The 16,072-nt window shown below is 34.4% G+C and overlaps 1 protein-coding gene and 1 long non-coding RNA gene across 5 annotated transcripts; both read right to left on the bottom strand.

Moving 5' to 3' along the window:
* Positions 1–512: 512 nt before the first annotated feature.
* LOC108457915 (protein TRI1-like) lies at positions 513–5,200 on the bottom strand. 4 transcript variants are annotated; one of them, XM_017757124.2, is made up of 8 exons: positions 5,056–5,200; positions 4,611–4,951; positions 2,692–2,806; positions 2,409–2,583; positions 2,019–2,066; positions 1,700–1,747; positions 1,036–1,199; positions 513–876 (listed from the first exon to the last, which is right to left on the bottom strand). In XM_017757124.2, the coding sequence occupies exons 2-8, from the start codon at positions 4,934–4,936 to the stop codon at positions 757–759; spliced, it is 996 nt and encodes a 331-aa protein (XP_017612613.1). In that variant the 5' UTR covers positions 4,937–4,951; positions 5,056–5,200; the 3' UTR covers positions 513–756. The 4 variants fall into 4 exon arrangements, with proteins under 4 accessions (XP_017612613.1, XP_052877932.1, XP_052877931.1 ...); XM_053021972.1 differs by having other exon boundaries at positions 513–869; XM_053021971.1 differs by having other exon boundaries at positions 4,611–5,161.
* A 734-nt stretch (positions 5,201–5,934) lies between these two features.
* LOC128284234 (uncharacterized) lies at positions 5,935–8,739 on the bottom strand. The gene is made up of 2 exons (XR_008274612.1): positions 8,204–8,739; positions 5,935–6,430 (listed from the first exon to the last, which is right to left on the bottom strand). It is a non-coding gene; the product is annotated as an uncharacterized LOC128284234 (long non-coding RNA).
* Between the last annotated feature and the right edge of the window lie 7,333 nt (positions 8,740–16,072).

Genomic DNA, 16,072 nt, shown 5'->3' with positions numbered 1-16,072 from the left:
GTCTTCTATTAAATTTCTAGTTAAAGTTTAGGACAAATATTTTTTATTAAGAGTCAATGTCGAGGCATGGTTGAAACGATTTAATTTGAAACGATTTAATTAAGTTTTGAATTTGAAGTTTAAAATATTTGATTATTTTAAAAGAATCAATAATACTTAGATGCATCATATTATCCAAATTAATATGAAATACAAACAAATAATTTACTCAAGAAATACTTTAATCCTCATGCAAAATTATAACTCAAATCACCTAAACTTATCCAAGATCATTGCTTTTAATAAAATTAGTTTTCAAAAAATATTTCCATCCAAACCCTCTAATAATAAAATTTCAAAGAGTGAGCAAATGTAATAGTCGTACGCAATGATAATTCTCTTGCTGATATTAATATATGAGTTAATTTGAGCTCCAAATCTAAAATTATTCGTATTTTTATTATTTATTTGATGCTCTAAACAAAATGAACTTATCAGTTTATTTCCCTATTTAAATTTGAAGCAAGTTAATCTTATAAAACTTGAGCTCTAAACAAATTGAATTTGATAGTTTATTTTTCTGTTGGAACTTTGAAACAAGTTATAAGAACTTCAGCTGTAGCTACTGATCGGTTGTATGTTTGTCAACCAAACAACTCTGTACCTTAAATTAATAAAACGCAAGGCCTCAACTAATAAAACAATTAATGGAATCCCTTGTTTCTCTTACAATTACAAAAACCCCGCTCTGGTCTGGTCTGGTCTGGTCTGGTCAGCTCAACTCTTGAGAAAATGAGCAGCCAAGAGTTTTGTAACTGTGAACCCATGGAAGGTTTCAACCTCGAACAGCTCTTTCAGCTTCTCGTCACATATTACTTTCCTCTTGTCAGCTGGATCCTTCATTAAACCAATGCTATGTTTAGAATATAAATTTTCTTGTTATTTTACAAACCTAGTATTTTAATGCGGTTAGGAATGATGACTAGAACATTGCTACTCACTACTGTGGTATATAAATATTGCTATATTATTTTGCAGGGTGGGCAAATGATATACCTGGAGGTTATTTGCTTTTATGTAATCCCACATTCTCTTGATCACGACAGCCCGTGTAAGCTCATTTTCTCCAGTACCAAGAAATTTTACCAGAGCATCTGAAAGCTGAAGAGGAGCAAGAAATCCCTTCTGTCGCTTTTCCTTTCCTTTTGCTTCATCTGGATCTGAAAAGACCAAAATGGACAGCAACGGAAACAGTAAGAACCAATAATTTTGAAAATAGTGAGATACGTGCATGCACAAGAATGAAATAAAGGTTAGAGGGATCATCACATTGCAGGGTTAAGGATTAGACAAAACATGTAATAATAAGTGGTGGAAACCTGATTCAAAACGTGTTTAGGACACATATAAAGAAATACGTGAACAAAAAGGGCATAAAGTGCAACATTCTGACTGTATCTAAATGGATGCGGCAAAGCCAGAATTAGCTGCAAAACAGTATCTCTGGCAACATCACTTAAAGAGAGCATTCTTTCGAGAAACAACAGTAAAAAGACCTTTTTATGAACCGTGCAATAGTGGGGAGCAAATGTTCAGGTGAAAGGTATTGCTAATGGTACAATGGTAGACAAGATGCGAGCATAAGGCATTCTAGCTCCTCGTATCAATGCAAAACAAGTCCTGTATAGAGGACATTAATTTAGTCATTTACTATCCATACCTTCTTCTCTCTCATGCTTTCTTGGCTTTTCCTTCTCCGTTGACTTGACTGGAACAACAATAACATGAAAGCCGATATAGGTTAATTTAGCACATATATTAGATATTAGGTAGGTTCAAGTTATAGCAGCATATTGCACAAGAAACAAAACTATTTTTCCTCAATTTAATTAAGAAAAAGCAAATCCTGAGGTGCAAGGTATTGCTAATAGTACAATGGTAGACAAGCTGTGAGCGTGAGACATACTCCTCACATATCAAATTATCAATGCAAAATAAGTTCTTGAGAAGACCTTAATTTAATCATTTACTATCCATACCTTCTTCTCTCTCATGCTTTCTTGGTTTTTCCCTCTCCATTGACTTGACTGAAACAAATTCAGCACATCATATTAGATAAAAGATAGGTTTGAGTTACAAGACATTTGCAGCATGTGGCTCAAGAAGCAAAAGTATTCTTCCTTTATTTACTTATTCAAGGCCCCGGTTTCCTGAGAAAGAGAGAGAGTAACATTAAAAATTTACAATTAATAATTGCTTTTTCTGATTTCCAAGACAATTCCCAGTTACTAGCCAATTCTGTAGGAGTCAGCAGTTTTACTTACAAGTTTCGAAAGAGTATAGTTTGAGCCCAAAATCTAATATAACTGACATTATCTAAAATAGCTTAACAAAAGCAAAATGGTAGAAGGGACAGATAGGTTATTTACCTTCGTCTGAATCCAAGGGCAAGATGTGCTTTGACAGGGCTTTGTTCATTTGAAACATGTCAATGGATTCAACACCAAAAAGTGCATGCAATGGCTCGTCACAAATTATATTTTTCTTGTTAACTGGGTCTTGCAAATTTTTCTCTCTAATATAAACCCACATTTGCTTGACTACCTAGCACCATTATAAAACAGAAAGTTTAGAACAAAGCAGCTCCTTGACTTAATCATGAAATTAACAAAGAAGAAAATGAAATGAAATTTCAAGATATTTTTAAGTTACCTCAGTCCTCGCCATTTCAGGGACTCCTAAAAGTTCCTGAAGTTGTGGGGAAAGTTTGCTTACTTTGTTAAAACCACCTCCTCTTCTCTTACCTTCACTATTGACTCCTTTTGACCTATATTATAGAATGAAATAACAATAAATTCATAAACTAACAACTATAGATTGATGGCAATTGCAATCACTGATTAAGTGTCCTACTAAACTCCAAAGCTTGCAAGACAGCGTAAAACAGAAAGTCTTAGTGTAGGTATATTCTACGGAAGCTCTAAGCAAAATCTGAGAAAGACTCTAAGCTGCTGGTGCAATATCAACAATTCACGCAAAACTCACATTAAAATATGCTCACCGTTCCACATGAAATGAAAATGTTTAAGCTTTATCAAAAGCCACTCATTGAGTCCTGCCACTCGGGTGGTAGAGCAGCAATTGTTGTTAGCTAATATTACAAAACAATATATTATTGGTTCAAAAGTGAAGCAAGAAGTCTGTCCAACATGTAAGACTTAATGCAACTTAGATAAGAAATCATTGAAAGCAACCTGGAAGACATCCTTAGGAAAAACTAATCTTATCCTGTTAGAAAGGAGAATATGGAGTCAGCATTTATTACAAGTTCAAGTTCACCTATTTCCTTCTTCCCAGCCCCAAAACATCATGAGAACATGAAAATTTAGATTGTCGAGAATCTTCAATAATTAAACAGATTAAGTCACGAAAAAGAAGGAAGGAACAAACATACTGCAACTTATGGGCATAATATTTGTATAACATAACCTGAGCTTAAATACACATACCACTAAGCAGAAAGGGACCCATATTTCTTGTTCTAGAGGCCAGATTTAAACCACAATGAGAGAACATATAGTAGCTTGCACTTGTTTTAAAGCATTGCAGTCAACACAACACAACTTTCTTCTTTAAAATTTATGTAGCAGCACCACAAATTGAAAGGGATTGTTTCCAGGTGAAGAGCAAATATCTTACTATAACTTATAAGACAAAGGGGGACAAGAGGAAAAAAATGTTTCCATAAGATCAATTGCGTCAAAGGACAAACAAGAACACATGAACTTGGAAATCAAATTGCCTGGTGAGATCATATTTAAAGCATTTTCAAACAATTTCATTGTTAAGCAATTCATTACAGTTGGTCAAAGCTCCAAAACTTTTTTTGGAGAGTTTAGAAGTACAAATAGAGTACATATCGTACAACAAATACATACCGAGCAACTATAAAGTAAAATTAAATCAACACAAAGCACAAACGGAAAAGAACTAGTATATAACCAGACAAAACCCACACATGGCAACGGTACATGGTGGGACGGGAGACTCAAACTTAGGTACTCAAGGACCCAACACCTCAGCCTTTGCCAACAAGGCCTCATTGGCAAAATATATTTGCTTAAGCTTTTTCCAAATCAAAATTGGGGAAATTTTAAGAAATATCATGTTTCTAAAAGTAAAAATAGAATCCGAGACACATATGTCTCCTTCACTTTTATGAGACATAAAAAGGAAAAGAAAAAGAAATCGCATCATTATCGTTATTATTTTTCTTTTATTTACAGAACTATGATTAATCAACCTTGTAAGATGACTTCCACGGCAATGACTCACTGAGTTGGATTTAAATTAAAAACCTGTTCAGATTAAATACAAACAGCCTCTGTCAAATTTCTCCATTCAAAACATTTTCTCCGATTAAACATGCATTGTTAAAAAATCTAAAAAAAAAAAAAACATAGCACACCGTTAAAGCTAAAGCATAACCATAAGCAACGTAACCTCACAATTAACTTCTAAACAAAGCATTCTCTAAATCTTTTCAAAAAGAAAAAACAGTAACGTGCATTCCCTTTAATTACTATTGAGTAAAATTTAGTATAATTACTAAATCATTAATAATAACTGACCGTTTCTTTGAGGTAGCCTTTTTGTTCTTCGCTCTTTCCTGCTCCTCCTCTTCGTCGTCCGAATCAGAGCCGTCGGTTTCCTCTGATTTAATCTTATCCGTCTGATCATCTTCATTTTGTTCTTGTTGTTGTTGTTCTTCGGCATTTTCGAACTGGTTTTGGAGATATAAATCGACCTGTTCCCTAATAAACTTCTTCCTGTCCGTCAAATCAATACCGAAATCTTCCTCCAATCTCCGCCGCACGATTGCTGTAGTTGTGGTGTTGAGGTCCGATTCACCTAAGAACTCCCAGAGTCGGGCGATTAGCTCCGAGTCCAAGACCATTTCGGTTATTGTTTCCTTTACTCAGTGGGTCAGGTGGCGTAGAAGAATTTGTATCATTTAAGAGCGGAAATCGAAGAGCAAGAAATAAATGAGATAAAAAGAAAAAAAGGTTGGCTCACCCGTTACTCGTTTGGACTTTGGAGCGAACTGAAAGTTGAGGTGTGAGGGGCGTCCTCCCAAGGATCTTTCTATTCTTACTGATTTGCCATTTTAATTTTTTCTACAAAAATGGCCACATTGTACACGCATCACGTGGGCTGGGCCTACAACGTCAACCGCAATATTAAGATAACTAGAATTCTTATATTTTTAGACAGCGTTATTTATCCATTATATATTTTATATTTCCAAAAAATATTTGTAATTGATGGTCATGAAATTAATTAAAAATTTGACTAAGTCAAGTGTATTTATCAATTAATATTATTGTTACAATGAGTAAATATATTGTTTTCACGAATATTACAAGTACTAGTAATTACTGTTTTTCTATTATTTAATCGAATAATTTAAATGATCGATTAAAACTAATATTAACTAATTTAATTAACTAACAAACGCGACAAAGAACAAAATGAGAAAAAAATTGAATAACAACCAAGAAACGAAACAATATCCAAGAAAGAATCTGCCTAGATTTCATTTGTCACTATTAATCTAAATTACACAATTTCCTTACTTAGCACTTTAATTCATAGAAATTTCTAAGTTATGTTAATATCTCTTTTGAGCATCAGAGCAACTCATTCTAGATTGATTAATTGAAATTTCTTTCTAATTTAAACCCCTATTATTACACTAACTTGTGCTATGGATTCCCCTATTAGATTTGACTCTAATTCGGTAGATTTATGTTGTCCTATTTCTGAGATTGTATGCAATTCCACTCAATTACGCAAGATATAATCTTAAACAGGTTTTCTTCAACCACCGATTTAAGCACATCGAACATGGCTTAATACTCTAGAAATATCAAACCAAGAATTAAGCACACATAATTGAGAACAAGAAACTAAGTATTTATTGTGTAAAATAGAAATAAAACTACATAATTCATTGTAGGGTTTATCTCCCATATGTATTTAGAAAATTAGTTCATGCTCGAAAAGAGAAAAATCAAATATACAGTATAACTGAAAGAATAAAAGAAACTCATAATAACTTCCTAAGAAATCAACTAGGAATCTTCAATCTTGATGGAAATCTGCTTCAAAGTCGACCTCAATGGTATTTTTCGAGTTGTTTTCTTGAGTTTATTTGACGCCCCTCTCATATCTTTTATTTTTGTCATATATATATATATATTAGACTGCCTGAAAAACCTAAAAATCGTGATTTTCTACTGTTCAATGTGCAATCCTGTGAAATCAACACGGTCTATCACACACCCGTGTGGTTTAACCGTATGAAAAGGTATAGCTTGCGTGGCTCCTTCAACTTGCTTCGACGCTCCAGTTTTCGATTATTTTTTCGCTTCTTTTGCTCTCAAGCGCTCTATTAAGCATTGAAACATGAATTTAAAGGATTAGGCGTATAAAATTCACAATTAACATCAGATAATAACCCAAAACGCGTTAAGAATGAGGTTAAAACATGTTACTTTTAGCACTTATCAAATATCCCAAAACTTAAATGTTTACTTGTCCTTAAGCAAAATTCTCAACCCATATTCATGTTAACTTCCCTTAATTTATTATTTTCATCGACAATGTCTTAGGGTAACCTGCAAATAATTATGCATTAAAAATTTAAACTAAAATGACACTATAAAGCACAAGCAATCCAAGTAGAAAATTTTAAGGCTTAAAAATATAGGCGTCTCTCTTTTCTCAATATTTACCTGAAATTCAAACTCAACAAGAATTAACACCCTCACTAAGGTTCACTCAAAGCACTCAAGGTGTTTAAAGTTCAATTAATGTGCACTCAATGGTCAAACAAGAAGTGTTATTATCATAGGCTCGCTTAAAAATCAAATCTCCACAATTATAGAAATAAGATGACACACCAATCAAGAGGTCTTTACGAGGTCGTAACGGGGCTTACGTTAAGGGTACGAAAAAGGTCATAAAAGGTGTTTACAATCGTGAGTCGAATTGATAGGTTACTAAACCAAAAGAATCAACTACTGAATTAAAAGAATTTAAATCAATTTGAAATAAAGAGCAGATTTTAGCTTTTATACAAAAGGTGAGAGTAACGATTCAAGCAACTAACCAAATTGAATCTTGACAAAAAGGGAGTCAATAAAAAGGGTGATTTACAAAATTAATGTGGTTTTCAGGTTCACATAAATGAGCGATAAGTAAAAAAAATGGATTAGAGTCAATGAGGCTTACTAGAGGATAATACAATAGGTAAACTATTTTAAGGTTAAACCCTAAGTGCCTCTATCATCTCAGCATATTAAATCGATAATGTGGTCTCGATATGTATAACTGAAACAAGTTCTAGAATAACAAATCTAATTGATATACTCACAACCAAAATAAAATGAGCATGAAAAAGTATATGCTTTATAGGCTAAAAAGCTCACAAAAAAATTATGGTTTTGATGTCAAACTTAGAAATTTAAAATTTAAGATAATGCTTCAGTTCAGAGAGACAACCTAAAATAATAGTTTTCTAAAAATGACTTATCATGCTTGACTCTCTTGTGTCTTAAATTATAAATAACACCAAGCATAAAAATCCATAAATTAATCCCAAACAGAACAATAAAAACTCCAAATTTAGAAAAATTAACTCTAATATAAGACTTAAGGAAATTATTTAAACACAAACCACAATTCAATGACTATATCACATAACATATAAAATTCTCCCTACACTTAAGATGCATATTGCCCTCAATATACAAACAAAATTAATCACAATAAGCAAAGCATTATAAGAAAGGGAGGAAGAGAATTGGAACTGCCATAAATTTGGATGAATGGGCTGAGATAGTGAAATCTAAAAACATAGGAGATCCTAAATTAATTACATGAGTCCATGCATAGTAATAAGAAAATAGACAAAAGTAAAATAAGATAAAAAGGTAACAGAATAAACAAAAAAAAAACAATTGAAATAGCAACAACAATAAAGTGCATAAAAAATATAGCAATTTGGAAAAGAAGAAGAAAAAATAACAATAAAAAAAGTACAAATAAAAAAAATGATAAATAAAAGATAAAACTAGGTAGAAGATAAAACTAGGTAGAATCACTAATCGACATCGCGAGGAATATCATGATCAAGAGGCTCTGGGTTAGTCGTGCGTACTGGTGATGAAAGATGAAAGTGTTGGCATAACTGCAGTAAATATGCCTTCATACGGTCCTGCTACTGCTGTAAGCAATTGACTTGCTTTGACTGCTGTTGCTGTGTGCAATATATGACCTCAAGCGTGACAGTATGTGCAGCTGTAGAATTACTAGGGGAGGAATAGGTCGAGATGGGTATGCTTGTCTAGGTGGGTTATCGTCTAGAAGCTCCTTATGCTTACCTTGTGGATCTAGACAAAGCAATGTAAACCAGTTTGGACTAAATTTGGCTGACGATGAATCATCCACATGTGGTTCATAATAATCAATCCCTGAGGGACCATCTATTCGACCAGACTCAAGGAGGAGGACTACTCCAGAGTATCGAAAAGTCTAAAATACCTCGCTAGATGAGTCACATAGGGACCCATACAGATTGGTCCCTTCATGTACCGATCCAAATTGTGACGACAACAGTGATTCAAAAAATATGCTACATCAATCGGGTGACGCTTATCCATGCTCCATAAAAAATATGTGTTTACGATACTTATGACCCCCGTGCTTTCTTTTCGTCTCGTCACTATGTATGCCAATATGACATGGATGTATCATAAAGCAAGGGGTAAGCTTGTTACCTTCGTCTAACTCAGGTTCTATGGCAAATCAATTTCGGCAATATCAAACCAACAGTGTGGAGCCAATCGATGGACTTGCCTGGAAAGTGTCATAAACTTGGGAGTACTCATAAACTTGTCGGAATATAATCCAAGTGTAGCTCCAAAACCTGGGATGCTAAAGTAATGTGTCGTACCCCCTAGTCGGAATAAAATAGTGCGAGGCTCGTCCCACCTTGATATAGTTGGTTGTAAAAAAAAAAAAGGTAAAGTAGAACTCTAGTGTGAGTTTTGCATAAGTAGGCTCCATAATGGTAAAGAACCGGTCTCATGGTGTTGTGTCGATCAATACACAGATTCGGGCAGAAAAATTGACTACCTAGAGAGTATCCTAATCAATGCATCAACCCACTCTGTAACAACCTGGTTTTAGATAAATCGAAACAGTGGTTTCAAAACCACAAATCTGATGTCAAAAAATTATTTTAATATTATTTTATGTGTTTACAGTATGATTGTATATATGTGTGAAAATTTCGTGAGCTAATTTTATCGTTTAATAGCTCAATTTGAGAAAAAGGTCTAAATCGCGTAAAATGCAAAAGTGGCATTCTATATGTTAATTGTGTTTAATTGCTATGGTTGATTAAATTTGAGGTCCTTATATGATAATTAGCCCAGTTTTGAGTTAGTGGATGATATTTGGTTTGACATTTGTGTAAATATGAATTTATTTTAATGGCAAATTAGTAAAATGTTAAATAATGTTTAATTAAATTAAACAAAAACCATTTTTTTATGCTATCATCTTTCTCCATAGCCGAACATCAAAAGAAAAAGATTAGTTTGGGAGCTTTGAGCATTCGGTTCATGTATGTTTCAATTGTAAGTCCATTTTGACTCGTTTTTGATGATTTTTATGTTTTTATGATCGTTGCAACTAGTACTAGCTAGCCCGTGTCTTTGATTTCAAAACTGTTAAAGATTTTGATAGTTGCCATTGATGAGCTTATGTGTTCTTTGATGTTTAATGGTGAAATATGAATATTTGATGTTAGATTTTCATATTTTATAAAGTGATTTTTGATGAAAATGCAAATTAGGGATTAAATTATAAAATATTAATATTATGTGGTTAAAAGTGTGATTATTTGGAAAATGTGGGCTACTATGGCAATAAGAAGAATTCGGCTAAGCATGGGTAGGATGAAATTGCATGAAATTTGTGATTTTATGTGATAAGGACTAAATTATAAAAATGTAAATGTGAATGATTGGATAAGAATGTAATTGATCCACACGAGCAAAGAAATAAATAAACTTGTGAAGTTTTGTTAATTATGTGATTGGAATTTTGGTATAAAGATGAAATCAAATGAATTTATATTATAGTATATGTAAATGCTTAATATGTGCTTATTCAATAAGATAAGTTTAATATCATACGAGCTTACTAAGTTTTATAGCTTACTTTGTGTTATTTTCTATGTTTTATAATGATTCAGACGTTCTCTCGGGTTGGAAGTCAGTGGAGATCGCATCACACTATCCGGTTTTTGATTTCGGTATTTATATACTTGTGACTTGGTTATATGGCATGTATAGGCTTAAGTTATGTGAAAATGTGTTTGGTAATGTTGAATGTGAGTTTGGATTGTATATGATGTAAATGTTGGTGTGTATTTGGCCATTTGAATTGGCTAGATTTATGAATTTGGTAAGTGATATGTGATGTATATAATGCCTTATGTTTTGGCAAGTTTAGCATGGCTTATGTATTGGCTAGATAGTTAATTGATTTGGCTAATTGTAAATGATGTGTCATGGTTGAAAAATGGCATGTTGTGAATTGGTTTTAAAGATGATGAAACGGTATGTTTTGTGGCATGAATTAGTTGATAATATGGTAAGAATTAGGGGTGAGTATTCGATCGAGTTGAGTCGAATCCAGTAAAAATTTTTTGAGCTAGTCTAGTTGACAAATCCTATTTTAGCAACCGAACTCAATTTGAATTTTTTTCGAATCGAATCAAATCGAGTCAAAAAATTTCGAGTCAAATCGAGTCGAGTTAACAAATCCTATTATTTAGACTTAATGTTGCATTTAGATGGACCGATTATTTAACTAGTAGATGAAGTACAAGATTATTTAACTACATGAACAATATAATGATTTAGTCTTTTAACTTAATAGGTAAATATTTATCAAAACGATGCAATTTTACCTTTTAAATTAATTATTTTGAATTTTTAGTTTGAAAAAAGTAAACATTTATCAAAACAACGTAGTTTTGTCTTTTTTTATTCGGATTTTTGGATAACTCGAACTATGTAATTAATATTCGAGTTAAACCAAAAAACTTAATTTTTTATTTGAGTTGATTCGAATAACTTGATTAACTCAAATAACTCGAACTATTTAATTCAAAATTTGAATTTTTTATCGAGTTTTTCGAATCGAATCGGATTTTGCTCACCCCTAGTGAGAATATGCATAAAGAAATTAGGTGAAAAATGTTGGTTATGACATATTGATGTGGTATGTTTTGGTTATGATTTTAGGGGTTGAATGAATGGTTTATAAATGGCATGAAATGTGTATGAAATAGCATGCTTTGGTTGCCTTTGAATGTATTGAAAAGGTATGAAATGATATGGTGTAGGTATGCTTGATGCAGGTGAGAAATGTGGCTTAAACCAAGCGTATATGTGTCCCGCACGGTTGAGCACTTGAGCGTGTGACTCGACCGTGTGTCTACTGTAACTTAGTTAAAACAAGTCAGTGAGTTACACGGTTTAGACACACGGGCGTGTCTACTGGCCTTGTATGGCACACGAGCTAGTGTATAGGCGTGTGGCCAGCCGTGAGACCCAAGTTTACACGACCACGGCACACATGCGTGTCTTGGCCGTGTGTTACAAGTCAGTATGTATGCCTTGTTTCCATACGGCCTGTGACACGGGCGTGTCTAATAGCCGTGTGAGGTACACGGCCTGTTCACACGGGCGTGTGATCCTTGTATGCTTGAAAATTTTATAAGTTTCTCAAAGTTTTCAAATGTTATCGATTTAGTCCCAAACCTCTTTCTAGCATGTTTTAAGGTCTCGTAGAGCCTTATAAAGGACAGTGTGATTATGTTTGATTAATGTTTATGTGATAATGGCTTTATGTTCGAGAAATGTATGTTGTATGTTGTGATTTGATCGGTATGCCTCATAACCCTATTTCGGTGACGGATACGAGTTAGAGGTGTTATACACTCCTAAGGGTCACTCCTTCAATTACTGGTATTGGTCCTCATATGGACCTAGACTGAATTGGAAAAATAAGTATTTGGTGGTCATGGTCTAAGCCAAAGACAAAGATGCACTTGCTGTTTTTCGCCTTTTAGAAGAGGGAACAAGTAACTTTGTCTTACTTATTGTATTTGTCATTATGTACCTGAAATAAAAATTGCCAATAAGATGTATCAAACTATTGAAATGCTAAATGGGTAGTAATTTTCAAGTTCGACGTATAGGAGTGATAGTGCAATGACTAGTGAAACAATAGCTAGAATTGGCAAGAAACGAAAGTCTGTAGCAGGAATATATATGCAACAAAAATTTTCATTTCAGCAATGACCACACAAGCATCATGATAAATAGTAAAAACAAAGAGTCGGAGCCAAAATTCATTTATTGCAAAAAACAATATTTATCAGACATAAAGCACTAGCATACAGAAAGTTAGAGCAACAATGTCATCAGGTAAACAAACTTATCAACAACACTAAAGTAAACCAAACTAGAACACAAAGTAGGGAACCAAGCAATATCGACAGAGCATAAAATATAAAGTAATAATTAGAATGATGCATAATATATATATACAATAGAAAATAATATAAAGAGAAAAGTAAACATAATAAATAAAATAAAATAAAATAAAAATATAGAGGATAATGGTAAAGAAAAAACGATGGTGGTTTGTTTGGACAACGACTGTACGAAAGGAGGAGTCGATGGAGGATGAAGTGGTGGTCATTGGGCAGTGCGATAGGGGTTTGGAGGGAGATCTACACTGTAAGTGAATGATGGTGGAAAGAAAGAAGGAGGAGGAAGAAAAAGGGAAGGAATTGGCGGTGTTAGGACAAGGGGACAAATGATGACAATAAAAAGACGGCGGGGAGTAGTAAATCAACGGCGAAGGTGTGGAGCGGTTTGGGAGGCATAAAATAGGGAAATGGGTGAGAATGGTTGAAAATAGAAGTTATGGTTTCAGAAAAGGATGGCATGATCGTGTATTTAGCTCATGTTAGGTCACATGGTCGTGTCATTCAATTGTGTATGTCATTGAGGTTGTGTGGCTCATAATAATCCAGTCCAATCATTACACGACCGTGTATATGGACACACATGGGCATGTCACCAAGCCGTGTGACTCTCTGAAGTCGTTGAAGTTATAAAATGTTTTTAAAAATTGCTCCAGTATTTACACAGTGTGTGATAAGCTCGTGTGTCTAGGCCATGTAGCACCCCTTACTCGTACCTAAGACCGGGACAAGGTACGAGGCGTTACCAGACACATACTCAGATATTTTTAGAAAATATGGGTTACAAAATTTCATTCTAATTTAAAACCAATCAAACAACATCATAGTGTCCCCATTTTGGACCTATGAGGTCCAAAACATACATTAAAAGCAATCCGGGACTAAATCGAGAACTATAGAAAATTTTTGTAAAATACCTAGGGTTATACCTCACACGCCCGTGTGGAGGCAAAGCACACGCCCGTGTGCTTGGGGACATGCCCATGTGCCCCACCCGTGTTGAATTATTTTGATTTATTTCCATTTCAAACCTACAGGAGTTTTCATACTGCCAAGCACACGCCTGTGTCCCTGTCTCGTGTCCCTCACACGACCTAGACACTCCCGTGCCCTCGCTCGTATCCGAAAACCCAGACATTCTGTTTATGACATCATCATTCATTTTGAGGCACACGGCTAAGGCACACTTCTGTGTGCTAGGCCGTGTCCTCCACATAGTTGAGACACACAGACGTGTCTCTACTTGTGTGTTACTACCATGCAAACTAACCTAAAATTTTAGGTGCAGGGGACACACGGCCAGGCAACACGTCCATGGGGGCTGGCCATGTGTCACACATGGCCTAGACACATACCCTTGTGTCTACCCGTGTAGACCTTTTTAGGGAAATTTTCCAAGCCTTTGGTCACCCTCTATCATCCATACACACTTAAAGACTTCAATGGTATTTAACATGGCCTAATTATACTCTTAAACAACCTTGGCATATCCCATTGCATGTTAACCTCATTTCATTAGTTTAGTACATGCTAAATTATCCTTTTCGTATTAGGGATTAACATAGCACATTTTTCATTTTACACTTAAGCCATATTACAACCATATACCATTATATGCTATGTCCACTCTCTCAAATTATTAGGTCCCATTTCAATCATCCATCCATGATAACCCTCATCATACTATCTTATGAAACATTTAAACATAAACATGCATCATTAGTAGGTTTACAACCTACATCAATATAAGCTATATCTCATGGCCATATACAAAAGAATAAGTACACCATTTAAGCCCTTCCATTGGCTAGCCAAATGACATATAGAACAAAATGACCAAAAACCCTATACATGCCATTAAACAAAATAAAAGTATCTATATACCAAAGCGGGATAAATCGATAGTGTGTTGATTCTCCAACCGTCTTCCAATCTTCACAAGTCTACGAGCTCTGTAAGACAGGGAAAAGAGAAGGGCCTAAGCATTTATATGCTTAGTAAGCCCAGATAACTGGAAAGTAAACTTACAGATTAATTAGCATACAACCATATTTAGGTAATAATTCCAACAAGCATGAAATAGTTTCCCTATCACATGCACTCAATCATCAAGTTAGTCTCATAACAATACATCATGTCATTAGTCTTAGATAAGCTCATCAATCCAATATTTCTATTCTTTATTTCTCAGGTTAATCCTGTTGAATTTTCTTGGAAATCTCGATGGATAGCCCAATAACCGTCAAGTCAAACAAATGATCATATCAAGAATGCACTCTTGCGAACCTTACATCTTACGGCGGGATTATCAGTCCAGGTTAAATCCCCCGTAGTAGTAACTCATAGAGTAATGTCGGGATTACCAGTCCAAGCTAAATCCTTTTTTATGACAATTTCTCTCATAAGCTCGGATCTGAATTGCCAATCCAGGCTAAATTTAGTCCTCAGTCGGATTACCCGTTCGGGCTAAATCTTTAATGCACCCATATTCTTCGGGAGGCTCGACCACTCAAGGAACACCTGTCCGGGCTAGACCTTTTCTATTTTGAGATCATTAGATTATCCGTTCGGGCTAAATCCTTTTTTGTAACACATGTAGGATCTCATGTCATGTAAGCCATAATTTATCCATCAGATTTCCCTTTCATTTTCAACCGGGCATTTATCATCTTTTCAATTACATTACCACATTTCATGGATTTTCATGCACTGAATATCTAAATTTTCATATATTCAAGAACATACATATTTAAGTATATTAAGATTTTACTTCGGGTTATACGAACTTCCCTGGTAATCGCTTCAGTTTCGAATTTCGGTTATTCTGAAACCTTTCGTTTTGTACGGTCGACCTCCGGAATTGGTTCCTTGGGGTCTATATCAATAAAATTTGATTATTAATACATCACATTTTTTGTTTTAAGATTAAAACTCACCCCCGAGCAAAATGACCATTTTGCCTCTAACCTTTTACAATATTTACAATTTAGTCCTAAGGCTCGTATAATGAAATGCATGTAATTCCTTGGCTACCCAATCCTAGCCGAATGTTATTCACACTCACAGCAGCCCATATTTTTCCTTCATTCTATATTTTTCTACCCATTTTCACAACTTTTACAATTTAGTCCTTTAAGCCATTTCCTTGAAAAACCGCTTAGTAAAAGTTGTTTACCATCCTTTAAACTCTCATATTCCTTCATAAATCATCAAAAAACAAACATATCATGCATGGGTAATTTTCTAAACATGAACCCTAGCATGAGATATGGGTAGAAATAGAAAGAGCATGTTACGAGGATCTCAAAAATACGAAGACCATTAAAAACGGGGCTAGGATTGACTTACTATCAAGCTTGAAATGTTGGAAAACCCTAGCTATGGAGACCCTTAGAATTTCGGTAGCATGGAGAAGAAAATGAGCTGATTTTAGCTTGATTTTTCGCTTTTTATTTA

The sequence above is a fragment of the Gossypium arboreum genome, chromosome 11, assembly GCF_025698485.1.
Source record: "Gossypium arboreum isolate Shixiya-1 chromosome 11, ASM2569848v2, whole genome shotgun sequence".
NCBI lineage: Eukaryota > Viridiplantae > Streptophyta > Magnoliopsida > Malvales > Malvaceae > Gossypium > Gossypium arboreum.
This window is presented reverse-complemented; position numbering and strand designations above follow the sequence as displayed.

What these genes read in the sequence shown, in the direction of transcription:
- LOC108457915 (XM_017757124.2), bottom strand. Translation starts at nt 4,936, where the DNA reads ATGGTCTTGGACTCGGAGCTAATCGCCCGACTCTGGGAGTTCTTAGGT. An exon ending in GCCCTTGGATTCAGACGAAG is followed by an intron (nt 2,067 to 2,408) that starts GTAAATAACCTA and finishes AATTTGTTTCAG; the next exon opens with TCAAGTCAATGGAGAGGGAA. An exon ending in AAAGCATGAGAGAGAAGAAG is followed by an intron (nt 1,748 to 2,018) that starts GTATGGATAGTA and finishes TTGTTGTTCCAG; the next exon opens with TCAAGTCAACGGAGAAGGAA.